We start from the raw sequence: 18,464 nt of genomic DNA, 5'->3' as shown, positions 1-18,464 counted from the left end.
AGAAACTCTCTTCATCTCCACTACACTCTTACTGTACTCTTCCTTTAGTATCACCCCTACACCATTTCTCTTTCCATCCACACAATGATAGAACCATTTAAACCCACCTCCAATGTTCCTGCTCTTACTCGCTTTCCACTTGTTCTCCTGAACACACAACATATCCACCTTTCTCCTCTCCATCATATCAGCTCCCTCTCTCCCTTTACCAGTCATAGTACCAACATTTAAAGTACCAACCCGAACCTCCACTCTCCTCCACTTCTCCTTTTCCTGCTGTCTCTATAGACGTCTTCCTTCTCTCCTTCTCCTCCTCCAGACAACAGTAGCCCAATTTCCACCGGTACCCTGTTGGTTAACGGAACCTGTGGCGGTCGTTGGTAACCCGGGCCTTGACCGATCCACTATGAAATTCTGCTTCTGGGTCGGTGGCCATCTTGCTGTTTTTTTCCTGCAACACCCAGTATTTAAGGACACCCAAGACTTTTACCTCTGCCAGATTATCTCACCAGCTTTTCACATCCCTGGGATATTTCTGGCCACTCTGCCCTGTTCCTGATCCTGTTCCTGACCTCTGTTCTGCCTCTGCACTATTATGGACTCTGGCCTGTTTTTGGTTTGTTTGATCTGCCTATGTTGCTCTGTTTGCTGGCTCTTGGATATTTAAACTATTTTTAGATTTTCTACTGTTATGGATTTGGTTTTGTCTCTGCCTGCATTGCCTAATTTGACTGTGTTCTGACCCTGGACTGTTTATTGGACTGTGTATTTGCTTTTTCCCCACATTTTGTACTTTGATTATTCTGCTCACTCCCTCCATTAAAGACTGCTTTCTCCATACCCCTGTTGCATCCTGCATTTGGTCCTTCCAGTCATCGTCGTTTCTCAAAAAATCACACTTTCAGATTTTCGAGGTGAACAATAACTAAATGGCTCTTGACCTTTAACTGGTATGATTTATGCACAATGCTTCTGTTACATGATTTGCTTTTTGGAAAACTGCATAAAGGTGTTCTTATGAAAGTGGATGGTATGTTAAGAATGTAACAGCACATGCATGTTTAATCTGCTGCTTATAGGTAAATATTATAATCCAGCTATTATCTCACTCTTATCAGTTTACTGTATGTTTTTGTGAAATGATGTAAAAACCACACACATTTAAATTTAACTTACGTTATTTAAAAAAACAGAATTTCACAAAGGGTATTATAATTTATTATAATTATATTGAGTCATCAGTCATGAATAACATTTACATTTAGAAAGCAAATAAATCTTTACTTTAAAATGGCACTTGATTTGTGTACTTTTTTTTTTTTGTTTTAATTGTATAGTACTTTTAACACTAGACATTGTCCCGAAGCAGCTTTACATAGAAAAAAGTGTGTGAGCAGTAGTCTGTAATAAGTTTGTGTGTGTGTGTGTGTAAAGGCATTACATATATTGAATTTTTAGTTACACCACACCATGTACACCTATCTGTAAATATGAACTATATCTGTGATGAGAGTAAGGTGATAGAGGAGAAGAGGGAATGCATGTTGGGTGGATGGGTGGGGGTGTTTGTATGGTGGGGTATACAGATGTGGCCTGAATGTTAGAGAGTTCCACTCTCCACTGTAAAATCCACTTTCATCTTCTGTTTCTCCATCACTGTCTCAAGCTCTGTTGCCTTTTTGACATCCTTAGAACAAAAACATATAATTTATTAGTTTATAATTTATAAATACCATTTGTGTGTGTGTGTGTGTGTGTGTGTGTGTGTGTGTGTGTGTATATCTACCTCCAACAGAGCTTTCTGGACAGCAACTTGGCTGTACACTCTCGCTCCTTCATCAGGAATGACAGCACGAAGCTCCTCTTTATTCAGAGAAAAGAGCTGAGCTCCTGTTAAGACGCCAAGACACTGCACAGTTCTACACACACACACACACACACACACACACACACACACACACACAAACAGATAACAGCTAGCTTATTATTAAGTCTGAAACAATGTAAACAAATAAAAGAGGCAAAGATTCACACAGGTCACTAGTGAAATGAAAGGGAATTAGACTAACACAGTAAGGTGTCCAAACACACATTATTCATCATTGGACAGTTAAGCATATTTTGGACCCAGGCCAAATACTCTTTTGTCATGACTGAACTAGGTTAATTGTTTTACACAGTAATCGTTCAGTAATCTTACCTTTCAATGTTGACCAGTCACAAGACTTTTTACAGGTCAACTCCATTCACCTAATCATGTGCCTACACTAATAACTAATCATTCTAATAAGTTAATAATTTAGTTCAGTGAAATTTTATTTTTATACTGATTTTAACTATGGCTTCACTGGCTTGTTCATCAGGAACAAACTTACATTTATAAAGAACATCTTATTCATTTTGATCACCACATTATCTGTGTAAAGCTGCTCTGAGACAATGTTCATTGTTAAAAGCGCAAAACAAATACAAATTAACTGAATTGAATATGGACACAGTCCCAAAAGCAGGTTTAGAGAAATAAATAAATAATTATATATATATATATATATATATATATATATATATATATATATATATATATATATATATATATATAAATATAAAAATGAATAATTTATTCCTTGTGATGATTAGGGAAAGCACCCTGAGATGGTATGAGGAAGAAAACCGAAGTGTTGAGGTTGAGGTCATTGTTGAGTTTATCAACTGTTCAATAATGGAAACTCAACTGTAAAACTGTTAATGGCAGCTACAGTCCGAAACCTTTTCGCAGACTGTTTACATTTAATAAAGTCCATCTTTTGTTTACATTTACTAAATCCATCTTTAAGGTTATGTAATATAAAATGACTGTTTGTTGCACTTTTTTAAACTCACGGTTCATTAAAGCATTTCCCACGTAGCCAGGCCTCGACCTCAGCAGGAGGTGAGTGATAGTCCAGAGGAAGTGAGGTATCTGCAGACCGAGGGATGACCAATGGACGAGACAATGCTGTTTTGCCACTGGTCAGCCTCTGCAGGAGTTCATCATTAACTTGCATCACTAAGAGCACCAGAGAGACCAGGATAATTAGTGCAATGTTTGTTTGTGTTTAAATTAAAGTGTGTATTATGTGGGTACCTTTCTCTGTGTCCTCAGGAAAATGTTGAGGTGGCAGGGCAATGCTGCGAGGTCGTGAGGTGTTGAGGTCTGAGGTCATGCGAAGGGAAGTGGGCAGAGGCAAAGTGCTTGTCTTCTGCATTGGAGGTGGTGCTGGAGCCTGTTATAAAGACACAAAAAAAAAAACAGAAATAGAAAGAAAGAGATAGAACCCCAGTGTCAGGTTTATGTTGATAATGTAGACACAATTATGAAGTTCAAATTTAATAGTTAGATAAATAATCAGACAATTAACTAGAGATCTTTCTGCATTGTTAAAGTGTTGACAACTATATAGCTCATATTCTGTAAACATTTAGAACTTGACAATGAAGGATGAATGATGCTGAGAGCATTTGGCCTGGGGTATGTAGATGTTTCCTGGTTCTCTACAAGTGTGAACAAGTGTGTCTGTGTGTATGTGTGTGTGTGTGTGTGTAAAATATATATATATATATATATATATATATATTATATACCTTGGGTGGTTTGTTGGGCCCCAGACTCTCTATGTGAGAAACAGGCTCCAAAATGTTAAAGGGAACAAAACCAACTTCATTAAACCTGTTACGACACTTCCACCATCGTTTAGATGATTCAATCACCTGAGAGAGGGAGACAGATAACAAGGGTGAGACAGTTCTAGTTAGTTAAGAATGGATAAAAGGGAAGAACGGGTATTCAGATAGGCCAGTGGATTGACAATGTGATGAGGGAATAGGTAGTCATAGCTAGCTAGATAAATAGACAGACAAACAAACAGAAGGTGGATTTGCAGTCAGATAGATACAGACAGGACAGGACAGTTATCATTCAAACATGACTACATTGATAGGTGGATGGGTAGACAGACTGCTATTGTCAGGGGTCCACCTGCCACGCCCCCTTTGGTGGCTCTCTATGCCTCCACTCTCTCTGAAGCTCCAGGTTTAACGAGGCACACCTGAAGCTCATCACTCCACTCCTACATAAACCCCTCACTCACATTCACTCCCCGTTCGTTATTGTTTATGTTTGACTTTCCGTACTACATGTTTTGGCGGTCCGGTTTTCATGCAGGACTTCTCTCATCCGTTTCATCCGGACTCCAGAATCCCGTACCGGCTGCGCTTCCCCTCCCTGTGCATCTCGGGTCAGCTACGCTTATCCCAATGCGCTACTCGGACTATCTCTCTCAACCGTAGGACTGCCGTGTGCTTGTGCTTGTGTGTATGCGCGTCTGTGTGTGTGTGTGTATGCTCGTGTCTCTCTCTCTCCCTCACACGTGCATTAAAGCCCAAGCGAGCTGTACTCCGGCTTCCGCCTTCTGTTTCGCTCGCACCCTGACAGCTATGGACCAACATATACTGTATATAAAATATTCTTAATGAAGTGTTTTTTTTAAGTTAACAGTTTTGTACTTTTTAAAAGTAATTGTATTTTTTCATTATTTGTGTGTGTTTAACAGACCTCTAGTGTCTCTCCCTGCAAAACTGAGAGTTCGCTGCTGTTCCGAGCCACAAAGTCATAGCTGCAGCTGTACAATCTCTCCTTCATTGGCCCACCATCACTGTGAGGAAACAGAAAAAATGACTCAGCTGACTCTACAACCACACAGAACTACATAACCACACCAATAATAGCACGAGCACAATAGATAAGCTAGAGCTACACACAAGAATACAGAACTACACTAATGACTAAAGAGCTTCACAGAGAATTACACAATCACACAGAATGTAAATAGCTACAGTAAGAGGGATAAAAACTGATGCTTGTTAACTATTTTGACAAAAAGAAAATACATACATTTTCTAGGAGCAAATGCAGCTAGAAGTAAGGAATCTGATTATCTAAACTCTAAATGGTCTATTTGTTTCATCATGGGCAGCAGTAAATGTGATTGTGAATGTAAATATATTGTGATTATTGGCTCTAACTCTACATGAGCACATCGGCCCTGTTTTAATCAGTCTACACTGCTCACAAATAAATCTCACACTGATTATAAAATAATACTACTGACATATAAACCACTGAATGGTCTCAGATCACACCACAGTTTTCAAGAGAACTTTTGTTCAGTTATAATTCAACACACAGATCTGGAGAGATCATGGATATCGAGTGTTTGGTGAACTGGGATATTTGGATGCTGTCATCTCCTCACTTTCACATGTTCACTCAGGTTTGTTGATGGTGGTGTGGTTGGTCGTCTCTTATCCCAGAGATCCTCATGTCTGCATTTCCTTTTGCTTCTCCCTTTTAGTTCTGCTGCTACAGTGAGTCTTACCAGAGTCCAAACTGCACAGTGACATTAACTTTCATACAACAATAAGGAGACTTAATAATCCTTATTTCTCTCTCACTCTTCCTGACAAGATAAACATGCTCCTGAGGTTCCAGTGATCAGTGATCCACCAATCCTGTCTGTTCCACATCAACAGCCTAAAAATCCATGAAGTTACTGAGCAAAATTTGAGGATGAATTTTGACTGTAATTGATATTAACAGACTGTTACAATGGCTCAGGGCTACAGTTATGCATCACTGAACAGTACACATCCACTATGATAAAGCATGGACAAAGCATGGACAAAGAATGGACATTTGGTGGCACCCAGATTGGGATAAGGTTCCCTCTTGAGTCTGGTTCCTCTCAAGGTTTCTTCCTTCTGCATCTCAGGGACTTTTTCCTTCACCACAGTCTCTACCGACTTGTTCGTCATGGACAAAATTACACTTATAAAGAACCTCTTTATTTTTTATCACCACATTATCTGTGTTAAGCTGCTCTGAGACAATGTTCATTAATAAAAGCGCAATACAAATAAACATGAATTGAATTGAACTAAACAGCTTTGCTGTGTCTTTAATCATTGAGGTTCATTATACTCACACTTCTGTGTTCTCTACTGGATTCAGAGGAACTGGGGGCTGGACAGAACTCCTTAACTGCAAACAAGGAAAAATAGAAGCTGTTATACATACTTTTAGAATTCATTGTTAAATTGAAGCATTTTACACACAAACACAAAAATGCATGCGCACACGCTTACACGCTCACACACACACACACTGTGAGTGATCACCCTTTTAGAGTACTTTACAATGGAACAACAGCTGCCGGTGTTCTGCACCAATCTCTTGAAAAAGAACCTTTAAAGATTGTGATTGTTTGTTTAGCACTGTCTGTGAGGTCAGCTTCCCCATCACTTGGTTAAATAATTGTTTGTCTATATATCCTTCTTTCAGAATGAAAGGTAAGTACACTTCAAGGCTCTTCTCTGTTCTGGCACCATGGTGGTGGAATGAACTTCCCCTAGATGTCCGTCCGTACAGAGTCCCTGACTATCTTCAGCGACGATTGAAGACCTACCTCTTCCTGAAACACTTAAATTACCACTTTCAAAGTTTGCTTTGTAGAATTCAATAGTTATATTTATATTAAGTTTGTAATCTGGCATACCAGTGTAGATTTATTCATTACTAGAGACTCAAAGGACTTTTGTACGTCGCTCTGGATAAGGGCGTCTGCTAAATGCGGCAAATGTAAATGTATATTAAAGTGGAGCATCAACTCATTAATTATATATGTGTTTTTCCTTAATTGCCCAATCAAATCTCACCATTGTGTTCCTTGTCCGTCATTACTTTCCATTGCTTCCACCTGTGCCTCATTAGCATCAGTGTGTTAAAATTGATCCTTTTTGTCTATTCCTTGCTTGGTCTTTGTTTTGTCTCACCATCTCTGTAGGACATTCATGATCCTGAGTTGTGTTTTTATAAAAATCAAATAGCAGTAAAATAAAGATGCACTTGTGAACAGCTGTGAGCACTATAAGGTTTAATGCATGACTGTAATGATTACCGCTAGCTTTGCCTGCTCTTCATCTTTGTTGTGTTCTACTTGGATGGGATCAATCCAGCCCTCAAGCTCTGCCCCAGGTGGTTTCCAACCATTCAGAAACACAGGAGTGTATGAAGAAACACCTAATGCTAACCTGAGACACACAAATACACAATGTGTGGTTAGTAACTGTATATGTTTGTAAATGTACACTATCTGGTCAACAGTAAAGTTGGTATAGTATTTGAATTTGTTGCTTTTAAACTTTGTTTTTTTTCTGTGAGGGTTGAAGTAGATACATTTAAGTGTCCTACAAAAAAAGTCAAACTTGAACACCTTTGGCATGACCTGCAACCCAGACGTCCTCACCTAACATCAGTGTCTGATCACACTAAAGCTCTTTGACCTGAATAACCACTAATCCTCACAGCCACAATCTACTGGAAAGCCTGGAATGGAATGTTCAACACGTACATACTGCTGTAACAGGTCAGGTGTCCACATACTTTAGGTCACATTGCACATTAGCATGAGAGAGAGACAGAGAGAGAGAGAGAGAGAATGTGTGTGTGTGTGTGTGTGTGTGTGTGTGTGTGTGTGTGTGTGTGTGTGTGTGTACCCTGATTGTGTCCAGTAGCTCCCCAGTGAGCTCCAGAGTGCATGTTCTTGCAGTGTTAGGTTTTCTTTGAGCAGTGTGATTGCCCCCACTGTTAATGCTGGACTTCTCACTGATGCTGCTAATGCAGGGCTTCCTGTAGTCCTCACAATCTGTACAAATAGAAAACAAGGTACATAATGTAGTACACAAGTCTCCAGGGTGACAGGGCAGAATGGCAGTTATTTTTAGGAACTATTAAGGAACGTGGGCTCACAGCTTCTATAACCTGTTTACTACTCATGCTAATCCCTCCAGACTAGGAAAAGATTGTAATTGTCCTACTGCAGTATAAATGTGTGCTTAATATAATTACCATGATGTATGATCGTATTGGGTACAAGTACATTTAAGAGGTGCTATTATTTTGGCTCAACAGCCAAAGAGCTACACAGTTAGAGGCTATCTGAATAGTAGAGGGTCCTAGCAAGACAATGCCTTCAACACCGCATCCTGAAACATGTTGTCTATATCTGATGCAGAGAAGCTCGTCCATGCGTTCATGACCTCCAGATTGGACTATTGTAATGCATTACTAGGTGGATGTCCTGCATAATTAATAAACAAGCTACAGTTTGTCCAGAATGCAGCAGCCAAAGTTCTTACAAGGTCGAGAAAATATCACCATATAACCCCAATCTTCTCCTCCCTACACTGGCTTCCTGTTAAGTTTCAAAAACCACTACAAACTACTGCTACTTACCTACAAAACACTAAATGGTTTATCTCCATGTATCTCTCCAGTCTTCTAACACGCTACAATCTGTCACGCTCCTTTTATGAGTTGCTTAGTAGTTCCCGGTTCAATAATCTCAAATTGTATAAGACTGTATACAAAATACCCCAATATACCGATATACCCCATGTCCCTCCTCTGCACAAGTCACAAGTTTACTCAATGCCACTGTCTCTAAACCATACAACATATCAGGTCTCACCACAGTCCTATAAACTTTCCCTTTTACTCTCACAGATACTCTTCTATCACAAATTACTCCTGCTATCACTCTTCTCCACCCACTCCACCCTGCCTGCACTCTTTTCTTCAATTCTCTAACACACTCCCCATTACTTTGCACTGTTGACCCCAGGTACCTGGACTCCTCCACCTTCTCCACCTCTTCTCCCTGCAACTGCACCCCTCCACTGCCCTCCCTCTCATTCACACACATCTACTCTGTCTTACTCCTACTGACTTTCATTCCCCTTCTCTCCAGCGTGTACCTCCACCTCTCCAGACTCTTCTCAACCTGCTCTCTACTCTCACCACAAATCACAATATCATCCGCAAACATCATAGTCCACGGAGACTCCTGTCTGACCTCATCCTTCAACCTGTCCATCACCACTGCAAACAGAAAAGGGCTCAGAGCTGACTTCCTCATACAATACCACAACTCCTCTCTTCACCCTGTCGTACGCTTTCTCTAAATCCACAAACACACAATGCAACTCCTTCTGACCTTCTCTATACTTCTCCATCAACATTCTCAAAGCAAATAATGTGTCTGTGGTGCTCTTACTCAGCATGAAACCATACTGTTGCTGACAGATGGTCACCTCTTCTCTCGGCCTGGCTTCCACTACTCTTCCCCATAACTTCATGGTGTGACTGATCAACTTTATTCCCCTGTATTTACTGCAGGTCTGCACATCTCCCTTATTCTTAAAGATCGGTACCAGCACACTCCTCCTCCATTCCTCTGGCATCTTCTCACCTTCCAAAATCCTGTTAAACAATCTGGTTAAAAACTCCACTGAATCTATCCTAAACATCTCCATGCTTCTACCGGTATGTCATCTGGTCCAACCGACTTTCCACTCTTCATCCTCTTAATCACTGCTCTCACTTCCTCCTTACTAATCCTTTAAACTTCCTGCTTCACCATCTCCACATCATCCAACCTTCTCTCTCTCTCTCATTTTCCTCATTCATCAGCTGCTCAAAATACTCCCTACATCTTCTCAATACACTCTCCTCAGTAATCAACACATTTAAATTTCCATCCTTTATTGCTCTAACTTGTCGCACATCCTTCCCAACTCGGTTCCTCTGCTTGGCCAAACGGTATAATACACTTTTCTCCTTCCTTAGTGTCCAACTTCTCATTCAACTTGGCTTTCGCCACATCCCTCTTCACCTGCTGCCGCATCTCCTTTAATCCTGCCTACTTTTCTCATCACTCTGCCAATCCCAATTCTGGTTCTCCAACCCATTTCTCCTAATGCTCTCTTGCACTTCCTCATTCCACCACCATGTCTCTTTGTCTTCCTTTCTCTTTCAAGATGTCACAACAAGTACGTTTCTAGGGTTAGGGTTAGGGTTAGGGTTAGGGTCATTCCTGCAGTAGTTGCTCAATCATCCAGCACCTCTTCACCACCACGAGCTCATGTCTGACCTCTTCCCCTTAATCTCACACTACAGTCTTCCTCCTTCGGTTTCCACCATCTTATTCTTCGTTCAGTCCTCACTCTCCTCCTCTTCTTCTTCACCTACAAAACCATCCTACAGACCACCATCTGATGCTGTCTAGCTACACTGTCCCCTGCCAACACCTTACAGTCTCCAATCTCCTTCAGGTTACATCTCCTACATAGAACATATTCCACCTGTGTGCACCTTCCTCCACTCTTATAAGTCACCCTTTGATCTTCCTCTTCTTAAAATAAGTGTTCACCACTGCCATTTCCATCCTTTTAGCAAAATCTACCACCATCTGCCCTTCCACATTCCTCTCCTTAAAGCCACACCTACCATCACCTCCTCATTACCTCTGTTCCCTTCAACTACATGCACATTTAAATATTTATTCATATTTGATTCAAGAGTTATATTTATATTAAGTTTGTAATCATGTGTACCAGTGTAGATTTATTCATTGCTAGAGACTCTTTTGTATGTCGCTCTGGATAAGGGCATCTGCTAAATGCTGCAAATGTAAATGTAAATCTGCCCCAATCACCAATCTTTCATTCCTAGGTTCACCTTCTACCACTTTATCTAACTTACTCCAGAATTTTTCCTTCTCTCCATGGAGCATAAGCACTGATGACATTTATCATCACCTCTTCAACTTCCAGCTTCATGTTCATCACTCTATCAGAAACTCTCTTCACCTCCACTACACTCTTACTGTACTCTTTCTTCAGAATCACCCCTACACCATTTCTCTTTCCATCCACACCATGATAGAACAGTTTAAACACCTCCAATGTTCCTGCTCTTACTCCCTTTCCACTTGGTCTCCTAAACACAACATCTCTACCTTTCTCCTCTCCATCATATCAGCTCCCTCTCTCCCTTTACCAGTCATAGTACCAACATTTAAAGTACCAACCAGAACCTCCACTCTCCTCCACTTCTCCTTTCCATGCTGTCTCTGTAGACGTCTTCCTCTTCTCCTTCTCCTCCTCCAGCCAACAGTAGCCCAATTTTCACTGGTACCCTGTTGTTAACGATACCTGTGGTGGTCGTTGGTAACCTGGGCCTCGACCGATCCGCTATGAAATTCTGATTCGTGATCCGCATATTTGATTCTGCACATGTTTTACGCTGGATGTCCTTCATAACACAAACTTCCACATTTATCCGGGCTTGAGACCGAAGAGTGACCTGGATTGTGCAACACTAATGGCTGGGTTCTTGATATCACCTTAATTCTAAACCAAACTAAAAGAGGCCATATGTCAAAGTGTGATGATAAAAGCACACAGGTGTGTATACTGTATGTACATACAGGTGGCCTAATAAAGTTTATATTCTTAATAATCACACACCCACAAAATATTTTAAATCTCATATGTCAAAATGCTTTTTGTTACATTTCATAATAACACAATGCAGTAGACATGGTATCAATTGCATGAGTGTGTACACAGTGAGAAACACACACACACACACACACACACACACACACACACACACACACACGCACACACACTTACCATGTCCAGAGGTTTGAAGATGTGGTGTAAAAGTTCATCTGAAGTGGGGTTAGCAATGGCCAAGTTTAACCTCGCCTGAAATTCAAAAACATGTCCATTAATATCTCCATTTTACATCACTTAGTGTTAGCAATGATAAGTGTGTGTGTGTGTGTGTGTGTGTGTGTGTGTGTGTGTGTGTGTGTTTGTTTGTTTGTTTGTTTTTACCAGAAGACAGAAACTGTATTTGAATTTCTGGAAGATCTGGAGGAACTCAACTTCAGGAGGAGTTTTAGCTTTAGCACTGAGCAGGTCATCTACAAAAAACACACAATCATTTAACTAGTTAGTCAATATGTCAAGATAAATGATGAACCTTTCTCTCCCTGTGTTTCAACTAACCCTCCTTCTTCCTACTCTTTTTCTTCTTGTTTCTCTGTTCCAGGATGTTCTGAGCTTCAGCTGCCTGCTGCAGTTTTGCCATAAACATCTCAATCTCCTCAAAACAATGATTTAACATGTCCTAGAGACAGGCCAGAAAAAAAGACCAGATTAAAACAGAGTTATTAGTCATGCTGAGTTATAAGTAGATTAATATGTGAGCTAAAGGTGTGAAAAACACATGCGTACACAGACACACACACACACACACACACACACACACACACACACACACACACACACAGAAACTCACCACCTCCTGCTGTGCTTTCAGAAGTGCCTTATCAGGCTGACCATTTAGCACTCCATTAGCTAGAGAGAGCGAGAGAGAGAGAGAGAGAGAGAGAGAGAGAGAGAGAGAGAGGTAAACTAAAAGTAGATTAATGTGAAATAAAAATAAAACAATAAAGGAATACAATGTTTCCCCCAGGATGAGACAGGTTGCTTCCTAAAACATGCGGTATTAAATATGTCCTGTGATTATAAGGACATTTGCATAATTTAAAAACAGATATTCCAATATTCATAGTTCAGTGAAATATGGTGAAACTTTGGGATGTTTATCCAGTGTGATCATTATAACTGAAACATTGTGTTTTCTAAATACACATCTTCTCTTAAGATCATCTGTGGACATATATACCATATTTAGATTATATATGTATTAATTACTATGGATAGTATCAGTTGTATTTAAATGATGTAGTTGAGTTAAAGTAGAGAAATACTCATTACAATATTACTACAGTAAAACTAAAAGTGCTCGCTTTAAATTATGAAAAATATATGATTTATTATGGCTATAATGTTTCTATTATCATTTTTTATCACAAGATTCTTCACTTAATCACCTCAGTTTATGTGAAAAGACTTGAAAGTGACTCTCAGCACACTGATCTATTAATAGAATGATATTAAAGACTCAAACACTGATTGATTTCTATTATAATTATCATAAACACAAAACCTTATTTTCTACTACTTTAATAAAACGTGTAAATGAGGTCACGTGTGTGGTGGTGAGTTTGAGTCTGGAGTTTCTTCATTATTTATTCCTCTCTAAATGTTCTGCTTGATGTTGAACTGATGCTGAACTGTATGTTGGTGATCAGTAGATTTACCAAGCGCCGATCAGAACACGTGTAAAACAGAGTGTGCGCTCGACCCTGATTGGTGACTCGCTGCGTGTTTCATTAAAGTTTTTATCCTCATTAATAAAAACGAGCGACTGATTTCACTAAATGTAGCTGAGTAAAAGATATTTTACTTCACTACATTTGAAGGTCATAGTTAAAGTCTCCCCAAATGAAAATACTTCAGTAAAGTACAGACGTGAAAAAGTTACTAAAGTACAGTAACAAATTAAATGTACTTATTTTCTGTCCACCACTTGATAGTACTCAATATAGACTGTATATAATCTGGATTTTGGCAGATGTACAGGACCAAATGTACTCTTCTGTTACTACAGTTTTAATTAGAAGTGTTTTTTAAAACAGGCATTGTTCAACCAGAACTCACATTCTGCACAGTGCATCTGAAAATATCACAGCGCACAAAATGGATTTAATTCATTAATTTCATAAAAATTCTACAAATACCCCATAATACACCAGGAACAGATGGAGTTTCACCAGCCTGTCTAAGAACATGTGCAGACAAGCTGGTGTCCATATTTTCACAACCTTTAACAGATCACTGGAACTTTGATGTGCCTGCCTGCTTTAAATGTTCCATCATCCCCATACCAAAGAAACCAAAACTCACTGGACTTAATGACTACAGACACATTGCTCTAACATCTGGGTTAGGGTTCTGTGGTCATGAAGTAATTTGAGAGACTGGTGTTGGCTTAAATGAAGGACATCACTGGACCTCTTGCAGTTTGCGTATTGAGCAAACAGGTCCGTGGATGATGCACTTCCCGTGTTCACTATCAGCACTGGTGCCCCCCCAGGGATGTGTTCTCTTCCCACTGCTCTTCTCCCTGTACACCAACCACTGCACCTCTACAGAACGTCTGTCAAGCTCCTGAAGTATGCAGGTGACACTATTGTCATCAGCCTTATAGTAGATGACGGCGATGAGTCTGCATGCAGAAGCAAGGTTTTGCAGCTGGCTGCCTGTTGCAGTCATAAGAGCCTGGAGCTTAACACACTGGACATGGAGATGAGAACAGTGGAGATGATTGTGGATTTCAGGAGAAACCCCCCTGCACTTCCCCCATTTTCATTATAAACAGCATGGTGGCAACAGTGGAGTCATTCAGGTTCCTGGGCACCACCATCTCTTGGGTGGTACTAAAGTGGTACAATTACATCAACTCTATTGTTAAAAAGCTCCAACAGAGGATGTTCTTCCTGCACAAGCTGAAGAAGTTCAACCTGCCACAAGAACTGCTCAAACAGTTCTTTTGTAGCTCAGCTACAAAATCAGACAGTAGACTACAGAGGACGGTTCAAATTTCTTAAAGGGTTATTGGTGCTCCCCTGCCCACACTACAGGAACTGAACACATCTAGAGTGAGAAGAAAGGGCTCAGAAAATCATGCTGGATCCCAGTTCCTGATGCATAAAAACATCACCAAATGCTACATGCTTCACTGTAGGGATGGTATTAGCCAGGTGATGATCGGTGCATGGTTTCCTCCAGACATGACATTCAGGCCAAAGAGTTCAATCTTTGTTTCTTATGGTCTGAGAGTCCTTCAGGTGCCTTTTGTCAAACTCCAAGTGGGCTGTCATGTGCCTTTTATTGAGGAGTGGCTTCCCTCTGGCCACTCTACCATACAGGCCTGATTAGTGGAGTGCTGCAGAGATGATTCTTCTTCTGGAAGGTTCTCCTCTCTCCCCTGAGAAATGCTGGAGCTCTTTCAGAGTGACCATCGGGTTCTTAGTCACCTCCCTGACTGAGGCCCTTCTCCCCCGATCACTCAGTTTGGCCAGGCGGCTCTGTGCCTCAAGACAATCCTGTCTGAGGTCTATAGACAATTCCTTGGACTTAATGGCTTGGTCCAAATCATGTCCAATCCACTGAATTTAGCACAGCTGGACTTCAATCAAGTTGTAGAAACATCTCAATGATGATCAGTAGAAACAGGATGCACCTTCAATTGAATTGAATTAAATTGAACCTTAGCTCAATTTTTTAGTGACATTGCAAAGGCTGTTACTACTCTGTACGTGATTTTTTTTTCCGTTTCTTTTTTATTTTTAATAAATTTGCAAGATTTCAAACAAACTTTTTTCATGGTGTCATTATGGGTAATTGATTGTAGAATTCTAAGAAAAATAATGAATTTGATCCATTTTGGAATAAAGCTGAATGCACTGTATATATTAGTGTTTCCTGCTCTAACACATGTGACCTAAGAAACCTGATCATTAACAGCCCTGAGTTCAAGAATTGTGTTAGATCAGGGAGTGCAGTTCTTTATGACAAGGGATGGGAACCTGTGCTATAAAAAAACACTTATTAAAACCATGATTTATCCCTTAAATGTCCTGTCCACAACTAGTGCAGGTGTGTCAGATCTAGGACTACTGGACTTTAAAGTGTTAATGGAGACACTGTTTTAAAGTATGTGTTCTGCTCTCACCCATTCAACTTTCAATATCCACCATCCTCAACCTCAGCCTGATCTTACCTTTTGGTATGGAAACTCTGATTGAGTTAAGTCAGCGGTCCAGAAGGAAACAACAAAACATTTACATATGGACCAAGAACGAATCAGCACACCGTTATATACTTAAATCTGGTATGAGTTAATACTTTTGTATAGCCTAGCTCACCTATAAATCCTAACACTCTGCTACAGTTTTTCTCAGCTGCTTTGGACCGTTCTTTAAATCATCCTTAATATTTGCAAACCAGTAAAGTGCATTTCTCCCAGCAATGTGTACAAAGAGCACAAAACATTGGATTTCTTGCAAAAGTATGTACTTTTCTCAAAATCTTTAGTTCATCTCTTAAAAGTGTTTGTGTCAAAGAACATCTCATTCCCATCAGAATAAAAAGTCCTTCTGTGAATGTTTACAAACACAATCGTCACAATGTTTAGTCGTGTTGTCAGTATGATGCTGCACAGTTTCAGTATTTCTTGATATAATCTATGGTTTGGATAAAAATGATTGAAATGTTTTATTTCTTTTGTTTGGCATCTATGAATTTCAGCAGCACAAATTTATTTATTTGATTGCATATTTAATTTATAATAAGTGTAAGATACCCGACAGGATTTACACTTTTGCCCTACTGTAATATTGCCTGTTCTTTTTTTAGTTGTTCGTCCATTTTCAGAAATTGTAATTCTGTGTTTTGTTGTCAGTTGAAGGTTCACAAGATTCACCTTTGAGCTGTTTTAGAGAACTGGTTCATCATTGGTTGATCTGATGCTGTTACTTGCCCGCCTTCATTAGTGACATTAAAGATTCATCTGCACAATTCATCAATTCAACACATTTACAAAATAAAAGTTGAATAGAAATTTTAGATGACAGATTCTGACAACTGGTTTAACCATTTTGCATTAAATTACTTATACAATGAACTGATGCTGAGATGTTTTGTGGGTACACCTGTTTAAGCTTTATTACTTCATAACACATCTTTTTTATGAGCTCACTGGTGTAACTGAAATTGATACTTGAAATTATAATAAATAAAATTCATGTTATGTAACACCTCTATAACTGAAGACCTGTATCACTTTTTACACCTGTCCTGTATAATAAACGAGCAAATTAAACACACCCATTTAACCGAAAAGCACTGGTATACACCTTTGTATCACACCTGCATTACACAACACACCTCTATACAACACCCTTAATACAATAATGCACCTGTGTAATTGATCACACCTGTACAGGTATTCAGGCCGGGCTTCAAACTCATATATTACTCACTATTCCAATACATCATGATATTAGAACAGGAATCAGGAATCATAGAAGCACTGAGAGAGACAGAAAGTGTCCGACATAGAGTGAGAGACAGAGTAAAAGAGAGACAGTGAGAATGAGACAGAGACATTGAGGCAGAGAGAATGAGACAGAGTAAGACAGAGAGCATGAGACAGAAATAGTGAGAAAAAAAGAGTGAGACAGAGAGTGAGAAAGAGACAGAGAGAGAGACTGACAAAGGGCTGAGACAAAGAGACAGAAAAAAGAGTTAGACAGGTTCTTACCTTTAATGTTGTTATTGTGTATGTGGTTTGGGGGCTGTGGATTCGGGAAACTCAGAATATGATGTCCTTCCATCTGCATGTGAAGAACTGATAAAGAAATATTATTACTATTTTTACACATTTCTGTAGACAGGTCAAGTTTTCTTTACATTGAATGGTAAATAACTTATCTATCTTGCTGTGAATATTTAATAAACTGAAGAGAAGAGAAGAGAAGAGAAGAGAAGAGAAGAGAAGAGAAGAGAAGAGAAGAGACTTTTTTGTCACATGTACTTTACAGCACAGTGACATCTTTTTGCATATCCCAGCAATGTTAGGAAGCTGGGGTCAGAACACAGGGCCATTGTTGATACAGGGCCTCTGGATCTTAAACCAGGGCTATTCCTCTATTACCACTATAACCCTAACCCTCTATAACCCTAACCCTCTATAACCATAACCCTCAATAACCTCTATAACCCTATTCCTCTATAACCCTGTTCCTCTATAACCCTAACCCTCTATAACCTTAACCCAAATATAACATCTATAACCCTAACCCTCTATAACCATATTTCACTATAACCCTAACACTCAGTTACCACTATAACCCTTACCTTCAATAACCTCTATAACCCTAACCCTCTACAATCCTATTTCTCTATAATCTTAACCCAAATATAACATCTATAACCCTAACCCTCTATAACCCTAACCTCTATAACCCTATTTCTATAACCTTAACACAAATGTAACCTTTATAACCCTATTCCTCTATAACCCTAACCTCCATTACCACTATAACCCTGACCCTCAATAACCCTATATAACCATAACCCACTTTAACCCTATTCCTCTATAACCTTAACCCTAACCCTCCATTACCACTATAACTCTAACCCACTATAACCTCTATAGCCCTAACCTCTATAATCATAACCCACTATTAACCTAACCTCTATAACTCTAACCCACTATAACCACTATAACCCTAACCCTCTATAACCCTATTCGCCTATAACCGTAACCCAAATATAACTTCTATAACCCTATTCCTCTATAACCTATATTCCTCTTAACCCTCCATTTACTCTAAAACCCTAACCCACTATAACGCAAAAACCTTTATAACCCTCTATAACCCTAATTCGCTTTAACCCTAACCCTCTGATACCACTATAACCCTAACCTATCATAACCCTAGCCCTCTATAACCATAACTACCTATAACCTTTATAACCCAAACTCACTTAAACCTCTATAACCTTAACTCTCTATAACCCTAACCTTCTATAATCTCTATAAC

General features: G+C 39.5%; 1 protein-coding gene across 1 annotated transcript in view; it reads right to left on the bottom strand.

Annotated features, from left to right (window-relative positions):
* Positions 1-1,202: 1,202 nt before the first annotated feature.
* eps8l1b (eps8 like 1b) overlaps positions 1,203-18,464 on the bottom strand; it is an 18,334-nt gene continuing 1,072 nt past the window's right edge. Inside the window, exons 2-15 of the mRNA XM_046846070.1 lie at positions 17,180-17,266; positions 12,245-12,303; positions 11,953-12,073; positions 11,779-11,867; positions 11,572-11,646; positions 7,591-7,739; positions 6,993-7,125; positions 6,021-6,076; positions 4,592-4,691; positions 3,622-3,747; positions 3,125-3,263; positions 2,881-3,046; positions 1,787-1,919; positions 1,203-1,687 (exon numbers count right to left, since the gene is read on the bottom strand). Coding sequence (XP_046702026.1) covers positions 1,601-1,687; positions 1,787-1,919; positions 2,881-3,046; positions 3,125-3,263; positions 3,622-3,747; positions 4,592-4,691; positions 6,021-6,076; positions 6,993-7,125; positions 7,591-7,739; positions 11,572-11,646; positions 11,779-11,867; positions 11,953-12,073; positions 12,245-12,303; positions 17,180-17,258 — 1,512 coding nt within the window. The 5' untranslated portion in view covers positions 17,259-17,266 and the 3' untranslated portion in view covers positions 1,203-1,600. The remainder of the gene's footprint in view (positions 1,688-1,786; positions 1,920-2,880; positions 3,047-3,124; positions 3,264-3,621; positions 3,748-4,591; positions 4,692-6,020; positions 6,077-6,992; positions 7,126-7,590; positions 7,740-11,571; positions 11,647-11,778; positions 11,868-11,952; positions 12,074-12,244; positions 12,304-17,179; positions 17,267-18,464) is intronic.

This window comes from Silurus meridionalis, chromosome 4 (assembly GCF_014805685.1).
Source record: "Silurus meridionalis isolate SWU-2019-XX chromosome 4, ASM1480568v1, whole genome shotgun sequence".
NCBI lineage: Eukaryota > Metazoa > Chordata > Actinopteri > Siluriformes > Siluridae > Silurus > Silurus meridionalis.
This window is presented reverse-complemented; position numbering and strand designations above follow the sequence as displayed.